Here is a 15,754-nt window from a genome sequence, read left to right on the forward strand (position 1 = left end):
AGTGACTTGTTCTCATTTAGGAATTTTAATAGGAAGATTGGGGTCCCTTCTCTGACCATCATAACTTTTGTGCTCACTTTCTGCCTGGCTGTAGCTATATTCCCCTCATTTTTGTGTTTGTAATTGTTTCTCAGTTAAATATATATTTACACACATATGTGTTGATACTCCCCAGTAAAATTATAAGGTCTTCAAGACCAGAGATTGTGACTCTCTTCTTTTGTCTCCTCCAGCCTGACTGATTTCCTCCCAATGTTATACACACCATTGACTCTTAATCAATGCTCTTTGGATAAGATGGATTAATGAATGGATCAATTAATATTGATTTGGTTTACATTGTGAGAAATAATCATTTTCAGAATTTCTCTCCATACAGAAAAATCCAGAATTTTTTCCTAAATTTGATCTTCTTGTTAATAACCCTTGGCTGAAGAAATATATGAGGCAAAAGAGATTCCAACAAGCAGTGCGAAAGGTAAGGTCTGTAGCTAACATGCTGGAATAGGAATCTTTTAGTCATCAACACAGAGAAACTGTAGAACTGGTTTGAGATATTTGGTTTGGTTTATTTCTAAAGAAAACATTTCTGAATTGAAGTAGAGAGATGAAGCTGTTCTCTCAGTCTACCTGTACACGTTTCTAATGGACTTGGCATTAGAGTGGGCCTTTCTACCCTGCTCTAGCTCTTATCATGATCAGATTCGTTTTCTTGAAAAGCATCCTTTATCAAGTCACTCTTCTGCTCAAAAGCTTATGATGGTACCCTATTCCCTACAGCATAAAATTCAAGTTACTCAGCTTTGTATTCAAGGCCCTCTACAATCTGGTCCCATACTTGTCTCCTTTGGTTCATCCTATTATTCTCACATTATTTCATTGCATCAAATCTCATTTGTAAGAGTCTCATTAAAGTTTTTTTTTGTAATTAATGTTTTAGACCACATTATGGGTGGCACGCAACAATAACCAGGATGTCCAGAAGAAAAAAGGTTTTGAGATGCCTATACCACCCTGTTTGAAATGCCCAATAAGGAGTTAGAAATGAGAGATTGAAGATCAGAAGAGAGACCAGAGCTAGATATATAGAGAGCTAGTAATCACCTATGTATAGAGGATAATGAATGCCATGGGGACTAATGAGGTCACTAAGCCAGACAATATAAAGAGAAAAGAGAAGAGAGCCTAGGTCAGAGCTTTAGGAGATATTCATAATTAGAGGGCAGGCCAGAAAAGGAATGATCGTCAGGTGGGAGGAGAATCAAGAGAAGGCAGTATACAAATACCCAGAGAGGAGAAAGCATGAAGGAGGAGAAGGTGTTAACAGCCTCAGGGAGGTCAAGAAAAATGAGGATTGAGGAAAAGGCCATTAGATTTGGCAACTAAGAGATCACTGGTAACTCTAGAGAGGTCATTTTCTCAGAGCATTTAGAAGAAAATACAGGAAGAGGACATAGAAGGTTGTAGATGACTTTTGTCAGAGAACTCTTTATATGAACCCAGAAGGAGAAGCTAATTTCAATTTTCAGCTGTACTTACTCATTCTAAGTGCCTAATAGTCTATTTCTTTTAACTAGTTTTGTTTATATTTCTAATTATACTGTTTCATGTTTTTATTGTAAGCAATAAAGATAGTATAATAGTGCTTCCCGTTATATAAGGAGTATACATCCTAAATAAATAAAAACCAATGTCATAGCCCATAAGTCAATAACAGCATTCCTACAGTTTGAAAATGAGAGTGCTTTTGTTTTTATTGGCCATGTGTACAAAAAGACTACTATATATAAACATAAGTCCATTTGAAAGTATGTCTTCATTAAACTCAAGGTTTCTTCCAACTCTTAAAAATTCTGTTTGTTACTCTATGATCTGTGATATTGTCATTATGGAGTCTTCTCCCATGGACATGGATCACAATCTCCTTATGATTTGGTAGGTGATCACTGGTAGTTGTTATGGTCAAAAAAATTTGAGAGCCTTATAAGCAGCCACCCTGGTGATGGCCCTCGGTAAACATAACTGGGCTCTTTCTTATATCAGTGGTATCAAATTCAAATAGAAATGGATCCCTGTGGCTCCATATTGACTTAGAAAACCACAAATTAACATTTTTTATGTTATATTATATTTTTAAGAATTTCCCAATTACATTTTAATCTAGTTTGGGCTGTTCAGGAGTACATTGTGGGCTGCGTTCATGTTTGACACCTCTATCTTAGATAATAGATTTTGCTTGCATAGCATTAGAAAAGTCAGAGTCACCTCCATTTCACAATGAAACATGACTTAGGTGCTTAAAGTGGGGTGGGATAAGGTAGGATTCAATTCTGCCTTAATTTTTCTGTCTTCAAACAAAAAAAGTTTAAGAATAAAGCACATGTTTACAAAATCAGAATCTCAGAATTGAAAAGGGCCACAAAGGTCTTCCCAACTAATACCTGCAAGGGATTCTTCTCCCCAATAAATGGACTTTACTTGATGACCTCCGATAAGGAATAACTCCTACTTCTCAAGGCAGTCCATTCCACTTTTAAATAGCTCTAGTTTTTAGGAACTTTTCCCTTCTATCAAGTCTGAATCTGAATCTCTACCCACAACTTCCCCCATTTGCCCCTAGTTCTTCCCTCTAGAACCAAATAGAGAAGTCTAAAGTCAGGTCTCTTTTCTACATGACAGTCCTTCAAATTCCTGAAGACATTTATTGAGTTTCACTTCCCTTTCTTTCAAAAGTCTAAACATTACCACTTTTTTTAACCAATCTTTGTAATCTCAAGGCTCCTCACTCTCCTAATTTTCTGGACATTTTCTAGCTTGTTGTTATTTTTCCTAAAATATAGTGCCCAGAACTAAAAATAGTACTTCAGATGTGCTTGGACCTGGTCAGAGTACTGTGGTACTATCACCTCCTGTGGTCTGGACACAATGCTTTTCTAAGGGCAGTTGCTTTAGCTTTTTTCCCTGCTGCATCACACCATTAGCTCATCTCCAGACCTTTATGCATAGCCACTTTAGTTCTTCTTTTAATTTATAGGCCAAGTCTTTAGTTGGAGAATGACTAAATTGGAACATATAAATTGAATGCCAAGTTTGACATGTCCAAATTATTAATTTGAAAACTTTTTTTATAATTCTAGCTCCTGATTCGGGAAAGATTACATAAAGTATTAAATAATCTTCATAAAATAGACAAGCAAATGATATTAAGAAAATTTGAAGAAGAAAAAAGAACAGGTTTGACTAAAACTATATTTATGCTAATACAGTAGGTCTCCATCACAGCCTCTAGGAGTGAAGGTCCTTTATGCTGACAACATCCATATTAAAATACTTTAAATAATCATAAATCATGCAAAGTCTAGCCATATCTAGTTACAGCTGAGCAATTTGGTATAATAGAGAAAGCGGTGGACAAGGAATCCAGAGATTTGAGTTTGAGTCTTTCCTTAGACAATTATTAGCTGTGTGACCCTGGGGAAGGGAACAAGCATTTACTAAGTGCCTTCTATGTGCCAGGCACTGTGTTAAGCACTTTACAGATATTATCTCATTTGATCCTTCCAACACCTGCAAAGTAGGTACTGTTATGATCCTCATTTTATAGGTGAGGAGGACCAGTTGAGTGACTTGCTCAGGATCAGACAACTAGAACGTATCTGAGGCTGAATTTGAGCTTGGGTCATCCTAATGCTAGGTCCAGTACTCTATTCACTGCATTGCCTTGATGCCTCATGATATAATATAGTAGTAACTACATCACGAGCTTGTGAGATCAAATAAAATGATGTATATAAAACACTCTATAAATCTTAAAGCTCTATGTAAACATCAAGTATCATCATCATCATTATTATTACTATTATTAACATAGTAATCCCTTTATCTGATGTCCTAGAAACCATGCCTCCTGTATTATTTCTACTTTGATATTGAAGTTGTTAATAAAAGAAATGTGCCTTTGTTAACAAGGAATCACTGTGCCTGTAACTATGTAAAATATTTTTAAGCACTCCTTTAATATATTCTCTATGCCCTGGCAAAGACAAAGTGTGCATTGGTCAGCAGAGCATGTATTGAGAGTAAAGTTTACCATTTCAAAATGGGGTGGGGATTGTGTGTGTTTTGGATGGGGAGGAATATTTTTCTGGTATTTCTCAAAATAGCTTAGAGAGAGTAGGAGGCAATGTGGCAAGGTGGAAAGGGCACTGTCTCTAGAGTTGGGGGACCTATGTTAAATTCTTGCTTCTGTTGCTTGTGTGACCTTGAGCAAGTGACTGACCTCTCTGGCTTAGTTTCCTCATCTGTAAAAAGGGGTGGTTTGACTAGATGGCGTCTGAGGCCCTTTTTAGTGCTAAGACTATGGTCCTACCATGCTACATTGCAACCGAAGGAAGAATGGGATGTGAGAAATGTATATAAATGTATATATGGCATTTTTAAGAAACCTAATAGGAGGAGCATTGTTAGTAGATCACATTTCTAGTCCCAAGTTTGTTGCTACTAATTCATCTCATGACTATGAGCAAAAGTTGCTTTACCTCAGTGAGCCTCAGTTTCCTCCTCTGTCAAATAAGGAAGCTAGGGTAGATTATTGAAGTTCACATTAACAGGTAGCTGGAAAAGACCTTAGGGACCATCTGGTCCAACTTCATTTGACAGATAAGGAAACAGAATCTGAAAGGTGAAGTGTGTGATTTCCTGAAGGTCATGCTTCTCTAAGGCTGTTTTCTTACTCTAAGATTCTATGATTTCTTTTTTCCTCATCGCAGAGTTTGGATCAAAATCCATCTTTCCATTTGCTGTAAGTCTAGATGAATCTACCTTCTATTTTCATTTGACAAGACAGCAAGTATTGCCTTTTCAATTTCCTTCACATTCTTCTGACCAGAAGTCCAGTGAACTGGTAGGTTAAAAGTATATTTGCGGAAGTTTTTGGAGATGTAAGTGCTGCATAACTAAACTAATAGACTTATATTTCTCATTCTTTAATAATTGGAATGTGATTAACAAACCATTGCAAATTAACTCTTCAGTAGAGTCCTACATTATGCCTCATTGTGGCGTTGAAGTGGGCTGGGTTGTCTCTGACTCTATTGGTTGAGCACAAGCAGGTCCTGCAAAGATGGAGAGACATTGATTTTGGGGCCCAATGATGGTCTGTTTTCTGAGGACTAGCCTAAGCAAATTCAGAGGCTCCTCGCCAGGTTGGCTTCCTGCTATTGAATTATTTTGGTCATTGTTAACTCTTCAAGACAGTCTGTTAAGGGAAGTTGCACCTTGTATTATTGGCAGAGGAAATATACATAAACATCATTGAACTCATAGAGTATTGATATATTGAAGTTCAGATTAACTTACTCAATAAAAGTAACTAACTATAAATCATCAAATGCCCATCACAGCTTTCACAGTGATTAGCACTGGCCCAAGAATGCCTTGTTCAGGCTAGAGTTACTCCACCTCACCCTTAATATTCTCAACTGAAAAGTAAAAATGGCACAAAATGTATACAAAAGAACCTTTGAAAATTTATTATCCTATGAAATTCATATTTAAAAGTACAATAGGCAGGGGGAAATATTTCCATATTTGCTTAATGTTGATTAAATTACTTTTATGTCATTAAATTTTTAAATTTCAGGCTCCTACTGATCTTGGACTGGTGCCCATTAAATCATCAGAGGTTCAAATCAAACAATCTCACCAGTATCTGAACTTGCAGGTTGGTCACATTTCATGAAATATCTTGTCAATGTGTTGTTTAAACTACTTAAGTAGCTTTGATTATGAAAAAAGGAACAAAATATTCTTGAATTAATCAAGAATTATTTCATCTTTTTAGCCAGCAGATAGATTACACATAACACCTCCAATTTATCTCTCTGAGATTTATCTCTCTAGCCTGCCATTCTTTTATTATGACTAAAAGCCGGAATGGCGTATTGGAGAGGGACCTGGCCTTGGAGTCAGGAAGACACAGATTCAGTTCTTCTTGCCTTGGGTGCCTAGATTACAGTGTGACTATGGGCGAGTCACTTAACCTCTCAGTGGCCCACACAATTCTCTGAGACTATCAGTTGCAAATGACTTGCCAGTCGGCATCAGTAGAGGAGTTTTCACACCAGGCAGCTCCTCACACCAATGAAACCACAGGTCCGGACTAATTAAAAAGGACATGATTGGACCATAAAATGATGGTTTCCACATGTGTTACACTAAACCACCATTCATCATATTTCTCTTAAGCTGACCTTTGTCCGTAAGTATCATCAATTCTTTCAGTAAAGATTAAGAATAATAAATTTACTTTGCAGAATATTCAAGTTCAATTATATCTTGCATTTCAGTACTTATTATTCTTTGGTTTTCAGGTTCCTCAAGTTTACAGTATCATGGGTTACAAACCATACTGTATCCAGCAGTGCTCATGGAGTTATAAATCTCAAAAACTTGCTCGACCTCTAAAACAGGGAATTACGGTAATGTGTCAAAATCTTTAATAATCACTTTCAATTGGTAATTTCAACATGTAATAGTGGAACCAAATATAACTCATTTTTTGCAAATAATTTGTTATAAATTTAACATCCAACAGCAATATAACTAAACTTGATTAGTAATGATTGACATTTTGATTAATTTAGGTTTGTTTGTTTGTTTTTTGGAGGGGGCAATCAAGGTTAAGTGACTTGTCCAGGGTCACACAGCTAGTAAGTGTCTGAGGTCAGATTTGAACTCAGGTCCTTCTGACTCCAGGCCATGTGGTATATCCACTGTGACACCTAGCTGCCCCCCATTTTAACTAATTTATAAGGTATTATAACTTTTTGGTCACTCCATCTTGGTGTCTATCAAGATTTTTTGTTTGTCCATTAATTCTCATTCACTTTTCCCCCTTTATAGTCATAATTAGTGTTCTTCTGATACTATTTTTTTCTTTGCATTATTTCTTAAATATCTTTCCAGGTTTATTTATATTCTTATACTTGTAATTCTCAATTGCATTATAGTGTTCCTTTACATCAATCTACCACCATTTATTTAATCATTTCCTACTGTTGGACATTTAAGTTGCTTCTAGTTTGTATGTGTGTGTGTGTGTGAGAGAGAGAGAGAGAGAGAGAGATTACAAATGATGTTTCAGGAAAAATCTTTGAACCTTTTTTTTGTTTTTAAATCATATTTTCAAGGCATATTCTTAACAATGAAATTATTGGGCCTAAGGGTTATGATTATTTTTGTTACTTTTATTGTATACTACTAGATTGCTTGCTATATAGATTCTGAGAGTTGACAATCCTACTGGAAATGTTTCTCCAAAATGCTGCCAGCATTGCATTTTGCTGCTGTAGTTATTTTTGTGAATTTGGTGGGGTGAGGTAGTCCTTCTGAGCCCTCTTTGAATATTAGTGAGATTGAGCATTTTCACATTATTGTGAATAATTCATGTTTTCTTTTTTAAAAATTATCTGTTCCTGTCCTTTGATCATTTGTCTGTCATGGATTGGAAGTTACCTTTGTGAATTTTAAAATGTTAATTATATACTTTAGATAGCAAAATTTTTAATGTGTCACGTGCCATAATGAATTATGGTTCATCAGAAAAATGTCCGATGGCTGATCATGCAGCAACCCTCTTTGTCAAATTTATGGGAGGACATGGGTTGGTCACATGGGATGGGCAAGCATTGATGGGTATGATCTATATCACTGGAGGGAAAAATCCATATTGATAAGATCATATATCCTCTAATATACTTTTTCTTTTAAAAAATTTTAATAAAATCAAGCACATATAAGAAAACAGCAAGGTAAAATGGATAGAGTGGTAGACTCATAGTCAAGAAGAACTTGGCTTCAATCCCCACCTCTAGCACTTACTAGCAATATGACCATGGACAAGTCACTTAAAGTCTTTAACTCTCACGCAGTTGTCTAAGTTTTAGATGGGTTGCATTCTGCATCAGCAAAGGGAGTTCCCTCACTGGTGAAATCATGGGTTCTCAATTTTTGATAAGCTTATCTATCTTGTCCCTAATAATTCTTTCTATCTGTTGAATGGAAAATAATACACCTTTTCGCAGTTGAGATAAATGCATTATTCCATTTTCCTTCTGTCTTTTTCATTGTGTTTATCTTATATCTAAGTTTACCTTTGAGCTGTAATTTATGGAGGTCTGTTTTAAAATGTTACCCAAGTATGTTGATTAAATAATAAATCTTTTCCCCAACTTTCTTTAACATTTTTTTTTGGTCATTTTAAAGGAGGAGATAATACCTATGGTGCCACCACAGCAATTTGAAGACAACGCATTGTCCTATGGAAAGTTATCGCTGTTGAATCTGACACCCCCTGACACTCTGCTCAAGCCTCCATTCTACCATCCACTCTGTGTTTTTGTAAGTAAAAGCAGCAGAAACTTGGTCTCGTTGTGCCTCGTTGCATTTCAGTAATTTCTTTAGGAGAAAACAAAGGGAATTGGTGTTTCTTAAGTGAATTAGCTATATATGATCTTTGAAATTGTGTTCTGACAGTTGATTTTTAGAGGATTTCTTTCAGCTTCTCCACCATTAATAACTCTGGTGTTCTTTTGATTCAAACAGTACCTTAAGATTGGTACTCTGGCAGGAGTTGGTGAGATGCCATCAGAGTTAGCAAAGTTAACCTTTCTCCTTTTACTTCTTGAAGATTACAGAGCTGGAAGGATGTTAGAACTGAAGGGATCATCAAGTTCACATGGTCTGACCCACTCTTTTTCAGATGAGGAATCTGAGGCCCCTCTGAATATGAGTCCAGATTTTCTGTATCCCCATAACAACTATCTATGGTTGGATTATTTCTTCTTTGCTTGCTCATTTTTTTTTGTTTGTTTTCTTTCGTTTTTAGCGGCTGTTCCTGTAATCAAGTTGTAGTCCCGAGGTATGGGGAATGATGCCCCAAGCCTCAGGTCCTTCTTACTGTTATTTCTTGAGGTCTGTCTTCAGCTGACTTTGGGCTCTCCACTCCTAAGCATGGCTAGAGCTCCCAGACACACTGCCCTACAAATGATCTTGCTCCCTTCAGTCCCTCTAGTGACTGCAAACTACAGCTGTCCCCTGAGCCCTGGAAGTGAAACCAGGGACCCTGCTCTCCTGCAATTGCCCTCAGCCAACAAGCTCTTTGCCCCTTGCTACTGTACTCACCACAGGTGTGTTAGCTCCTTCTCCCTGCAGCCACAGCCTGGGACACACCTGGTCAACCCAGCTTGGTCCCTTGACAGTGAAAGTTCCTTCAATCTTTTCCTACTCAGCCATGAGACCCCCACGCTGTCTTCTAGATGAAAGTTTCTAAGACTGAGGCTGCCTCTCAACCCAGCTTCCCCCAGGGTTTGTTTGTTGACTCTGCAGAGTTGGCCTGGAGGTGTTTGCACTTCACTCAGACCTAACCTCCGCCCCTGGAGACCAGGTCTTTCCTGGGGTCTTCTCAAATTGTCTTAGGAGCACAACTGCTTTACCCCACATTTATGTCTACTGCTCTGAGTTGATGTTCTGTCTTTTTTTGTGGAGGAAATTTGGAGAGCTGAAAGTTTTCTGACCTACTCTGCCATCTTCCCAGAATCTTCTCTCCCTATTGCTTTCAAGGGTACCACCCAGTTACTTAGACTCCTCACTCTCTCATCACGCCCACATCCAGTCTGTATCTAAGTACTGCTATTCTACCTTTTTAACATCTCTCATGTATACCCTCTTCTCTCCTGTCACTGCCATCGTCCTGGTTGAGGCTCTCATCACCTCATGTCTGGACAATTACAATAGCCTGCTGGTTGGTCTCTTGCCTCAAACCCCACCTTTCAGTCCACTCAGTTGTCAAAGTAATCTTCCTGAAACATGAATCTGTCATCCACCACTATTCAGTAAACTCCAGCAACTCCCTATATTATCTGTAGGATCAGATATAAAACCCTCTGCTTGGCTTTGAAGCCCTTAATAGTCTGATTTCTTTGTACCTTTCCATTCCTCTTTTTACCTGAATTCCCTCCATGTACTCCATGATCCAGTGACACTGTCCTCCTTCCTATGGCTGGGCTCTTCCCTCGCTGACTCTCATAATTTGAATGTCCTCTTTCCTTATCTCTGCCTTTTGGTTTTCCATGGGTTCCTTCAACAATCAAACTAAAATCCATCCTTTTACAAAAACTCATTCCTGTTCCCCTTAATGCTAAATCCTTCCTTCTTAGGTTATCTCCAATTAATGTGTGTGTGTGTGTGTTTGTATATGTGTGTATATATGTGTATGTATATATACATACACACACATACATATATGTATATAGTTGTTTGCATGTTGTCTCTCCCCATTAGACTGTGAGCTCCTTTAGAGTCGAGACTGTTTTTGCATTTCTTTGTATCCCAGCACTTAGGACTGTGCCTCGAACTCAATAGGCACTTATTAACTGTTTGTTAACTTGACAGCATCAGTATGACATGCATTACATAGTACTGTGAGAAACTCAGCCTGTGCTGACATCACTGAGGAAATAACTACATGTCAGAGAACTGAAATCATGCAATTTGTGCACTTGTTCAGAGTTGACATCTGTCATTCCCAGCTGATGCTCACAGTGAGTCAGAACGATGATCATGGCAGACTTAAGAGCTCCTCCTAGACTTTGTCATTTTGCTATTTTTTGGAGGGGGGGGTTATGAGCAGTGGGGAACTCGGGTTTTTTAATCTTTATTTGCATAAATCAAAGGCATCGTTTAAGGAGTGCTTTAACAGAAATGATCTTGTAGCCAATAAAAAGTTGAAAGTGATAATGATTTTTGGGGAGGAGGGATATTACAGCAAGCCCTATTCCCTAATGTTAAATATGAGATTCTAAATTGAACTAATTAATTCTGCTTCTGTTCCTCAGAGGAGGAATATATTGTTGGCAGCTACTGAAGCATAGCAGACAGTGTTTCAAAGGAATCAAAAATAAAGGATAATTTGACAATAGATCAGGAAAAAAAAGACACCTTTAAAAAATTGTCATTAAACATTTACCAGAACAAATACCAATTACACAAATTATGCACAGCCAACTTTTATCAAGTATTAACATTTAATATATTTTGTTTAACTCATATATCATTTTAGGAGATTGTATAAACAATCTCCTGTTACAAAAAATAATGACAAACCTTCATGGATCTGAGATGCTTTTACGAATGTAGCTAACAAAGCCTCAAACTAAACAATATTTTAAATAGAAAAACATACCCATTTAAAAATAGTTTGGTTAACTAACATTTCTGTGGCATATGTATATACACACTAATTTTTCCATAGTTTTTCCATATTTACAAAAATTCTTGCAACTTATATTAAACATAGTTAAAAAGAAGGTCAAGAAGCCTTTTAGAATATTACATTAGGAACTTCAGTATTATAGAAATCATTACAAGGATCAGGAAATACTATTTAGTAATGAACAATTACCTTCTTTGAAATATTAAACAAAATATAGCATTTTCTGGAATAGCCTTTCAATATTCCAGTTGGCCCTCCCATCTCGGAAGTAAAGACTTCCCACTAATAAAAGTTTCAGTACAGTTTCCTTTAGTGGTTTATTGTGGTTAAGTTTTTTTCTTGTGTTACCACAAGATTATAAGGAGAGCTAAATATATAGGACTTATGTTTCAAGTCAGATTGAAAATTAAATCAAATGATCCACAGGTCTGCAGGTAAAAAAGACTTGTTTGTGGTCACTTGCTAAAATAAAAAGTTGCAATTAGCTATTTTACAGTTGAATATTTTGAAACATCATGCTATAGTAATTATTTAAGCATGCTTCAGTCACATGACAATTGCATATATTAATTTGTAAAATGCTTAAAAGATATAAACAATTAGTTTATGTTTTATGATGATCTGAAATTCAGGCAACAATTTTATTTTTCTGGCTTCTTTTCATATTTCGAAGTGAATATGTCTACAATCCAGCATTCTAACTCATATACATTTTTTTAATCAGCAAAAATTTGCCTTCAATCCCACTGACCCAAACATCCCCATTTCTCACTAAGAGCAAAAGAAAAACAAAACCTCCATCACAAACATTGTATAGTCAGGTAAAACAAATTTCCATATTGGCCATGTCCAATAAAAATATGTCTCATTCTCACTCTGAGTCCTTCATCTTTCTATCAAGAAGTGGCTACCATTTTTCATCACTGGTCGTCTGGAATCATAGTTGGTTATTATTCCTCTGGAATCATAGATCAGAGTTTTTAATTCTTTCAAAGTTGTTTGCCTTCACCATACTATTATCTTTTCATCAGTTATTCTCCTATTCTGTCTGCTTCACTCTGTATTGATTTAAGTAAGTCTTCCCAGGTTTCGCTGAAACCATCCCCTTCATCATTTCTTATACCACAATAGTATTCCATCATATTTCTATACTTGTTAAGCCATTCCCCAATTTATGGGCACCCCCTCAAATTATCATACTTTCTTACCTCAAAAAGAGCTACAACTATTTTCTTACATCCTTCGGGTTTGTTTTGCTTTGGACTAATCCCTCCAGTAATTAACCCTTTCTTTAATTCTCCCTTTTCTCCTCTCTCCTTTCCCATTTCCCTGTTAAATGAAATGTATTTCTGAATCCAACTCTGTGTGTATGTGTGTGTGTGTGTGTGTGTGTGTGTGTGTGTATTCTTCCCTCCTTTGGCCAACTCAGATGAGAGTGAGGTTCAAGTATCAGCTGTTCCTCCCTACTCTTTCCTCATTATTTGTATAGATGTCTACTTGTGCATCTTTATTCTTTTCCCTAACCTTCTTTCCCCTCCCTTCCCTCAGCATATTCCTCTTCCCCTCCCTTTCCATTCTTTTTTTTTCTTAAGATCATCAAGATATAACAAAATCACTCCAAGGCTTTCTGTCTAATTATACTCCCTCTGTGACCCTTAATGATAATAGAGTTCATAAGAGACACACATAACATATCCCCATAACAGAATATAAGCAGTTTATCCTTGTTTAGTCTCTTATCATTATCCATTTGTTTACCTTTTTATATTTCTTTTAACTCCTGTGTTTGAACTTCAAAGTTTCTACTTACCTCTGGTCTTTTCATCAGGAATACTTGGAAATCCTCCATTTCAATAAAGATCCATTTTTCCCCCTCTAGGATTATACTTAGATTTTTCTGGGAAGTAATTCTTATGCCTATACCCTATGCTTTTTGGAATGTGGTAGTCCAAGTTTTCCATTCCTTTGTAGTGGTGGCTGCTAAATTGCATGTCATCTTAACTGTAATCCTAACTTGGGTATCTTTAGGTCATTGGGATTGAAGGCAAATTTTTGCTGATTAATTCTTTCTTTCTGACTGCTTACAGTATTTTTTTTCTTGACCTAGAAGCTCTAGATTTTAGCTATTCTTGGCAGTTTTCTTTTTGTGGGTTCTTTCAGTAGGTGAACAGTGGATTCTTTCGATTTCCACTTTGCCGACTGGTTCTAAGAGAGCTGGATAGTTCTAAGATTTGTTGAATTATAATATCTAGGCTCTAGTTTTGGTCATAGCTCAAATTGTTTGCTGATTCTTTTTTTTCCCCAAATCTGTTTTCCAGATCAGTTTTTTGGTTTTTGGTTTTTGGTTTTGTTTGTTTGTTTGTTTGTTTGTTTGTTTTTTGCTATGAGATGCCATACATTTTCTTCTATTTTTTCCAGTCTCAACTTTATTTTAAGATTTCTTGTTGTCTCATGGAGTAATTGCTTCTATCTGGTCCATTCTAATTTTTAGGGAGTTTGTTATTTGGACAAGGTGCAAGGTACAAGTTTGTTACTTGTACCTTTTGTGACAAACTGTCAATTCCCCAAGTGTTGTGTTATTCCACACTGTCAGAGACAGCTCAGGCTGAGGATCTGCAAGTGTGCCCAGAGTGGTCTGATTCAGGGCAACACTTAGGATCAGCCCAGACCTTCCCTATAGAAATATACACAGCCTAGCCTAATATCAAGTCCTAAGTCAAGAAGTGGGCTGGAAAAATTAACAATTAAAAAAAAATCACTGACTCCTTGTCTGCAAGTTTCTGTCCTGGGTTTGGGCTGAAAAATAGTAGACTGGTTCTGTACTCAGCCCCTATCAGCCAGCTGGGACACTCTGCTGGTTCAGAGTAAGAGAAGGATAGGCTTCCCTTTGATGTGGGATACCTGCCCTAGTTATTCCTCTGTAGGCTTCAGATTGGGTGGGAGGCTAGAACTGATACCCTACTCTGCTGCTGAGGTCTGAGCCACACCTCTGCTGGTATATCACTTGGGGCCTAAGGGGAGGGGCAGGATGGTGCAGATACAGGTCTCCTCATCAATTCACCTTGAATGTGTATCCTGGAACTGATTAGAGGGCAACAAAACTGCAAGCTTGCACCTGTCCCCATCATGGTTCTCCTGTCTGAGTTTGGTGGTGCCCAAGTAGTGGTCTAGGGTCCCTTCTTGCCCTAGTCCACAGCCTTCCCCTGGTCCCTTCTTGCCCTAGTCCACAGCCTTCCCCTGGTGTGCTTTGTGCACTAAGGGCTCCACACAGCCTCACCTTCAGGTGTTCTCAGACCTCTCTGACTGTCTCCCCATGCTGACCTGGGCAGAAAAAATAACTCAGTGTGACTTTTTCTGGATTTTCCTATCAAGATTCAGTCTGGTTTGTTTTCTATATCTGTTTGGAGGATTTTTTTCATCGGGACAGCTTGCTTCAGTCTTTCCTACTATTCCACCATCTTGACTTCTAAATCATGTACATTCTTAAATATGTAAACTCAAACTAGTGTCTGTATTAAATCACAAAATTTTGGCAGATCATCATAGTACTATGCAATATTTTTGTACAAATAAGAGTCTTGTATTTTGGATTTCAAGTAATATACCTTCCTTCCTTCCAAAGAAAGTCATTACAACATGAATACTGTTCAAATCAAATGTCACAGGACAATCATGCTATAAAATCATGCTTTATTTTGGAGGTGATCCAAAACCATGTAGAGTCTCATGAATCAAATGCTATGAAATTCAACCTTTTGCAATGTCAACATGCCAGTTTCTGATCATGGTGTTCATTTGAAATATCCTTAAATCTTCAAAAATGGGAAACTTGATAATGGATGGTCTTTGGGGTAATGGTAATTTCAGTTGATCCCTGCATCTTCGAAGCCCTGCACTTTCCCCCTTTTTTCCTATCAGCTTGCAGTTTTTTCTAAGCTAATCTAATACCTATCTAATAACAGATATGCCTTTTAAATAACAAATATGAATAACTGCATTACCTTATTCAGAGGGCTTGGTGTACCTATTAATGTTTCATATAAATAGCCAGTTTCATCTCTCTACAAATGATGTTGCCATAGGTGTCTTCATGTCTCCTCTTACTGAATCAGACAGCTCTTTAGTCTCAGCATTTAATTTACCTTCCCACTCCATTGCTTGATGGCCTTTATTAGCATTGATGATACTGTATTTTCCATCAATCTTTCTAAATAATTGCTAGGGCTCACTTCTTTCATAGTGATTGTGGTTTCTTGAGTCAAAATGTTTTTTCCAGGCTCTTGAGGAAGTGACAAAAAAAAGAGAGAGAGAGAGAGCCATTGTAACATTTTTCTTAAATGCACAAAGGGTAGCAGGATGAAGTTCAGAAGGAAGGATAGGCAAACAGGGCATTGTTTAAACCAATGTGCAAAATGTATTACATTTTTTAAAAGCAAGTAATATGAAATGGAGATTCATGATTTCCTATAGAGTCTCTTTTTA

The 15,754-nt window shown here is 37.1% G+C and overlaps 1 protein-coding gene across 9 annotated transcripts in view; it reads left to right on the forward strand.

Annotated features, from left to right (window-relative positions):
• CFAP221 (cilia and flagella associated protein 221) overlaps nt 1-15,754 on the forward strand; it is a 127,135-nt gene that overhangs the window by 82,237 nt on the left and 29,144 nt on the right. For 8 of the 9 annotated variants that reach the window (XR_003568505.1, XM_027854742.1, XM_027854744.1 and 5 more), the window contains 6 exons: nt 380-478; nt 3,138-3,234; nt 4,770-4,903; nt 5,642-5,722; nt 6,372-6,479; nt 8,266-8,400. Coding sequence is in view for 8 of the 9 variants with exons in the window: in XM_027854742.1 (XP_027710543.1) it covers nt 380-478; nt 3,138-3,234; nt 4,770-4,903; nt 5,642-5,722; nt 6,372-6,479; nt 8,266-8,400 (654 nt within the window). In the remaining variant the exon portion in view is untranslated. The remainder of the gene's footprint in view (nt 1-379; nt 479-3,137; nt 3,235-4,769; nt 4,904-5,641; nt 5,723-6,371; nt 6,480-8,265; nt 8,401-15,754) is intronic. The other variant, XM_027854747.1, reaches the window with a different exon arrangement.

Source organism: Vombatus ursinus, unplaced genomic scaffold, assembly GCF_900497805.2.
Source record: "Vombatus ursinus unplaced genomic scaffold, bare-nosed wombat genome assembly UNPS02010548.1, whole genome shotgun sequence".
Classification (NCBI taxonomy): Eukaryota; Metazoa; Chordata; class Mammalia; order Diprotodontia; family Vombatidae; genus Vombatus; species Vombatus ursinus.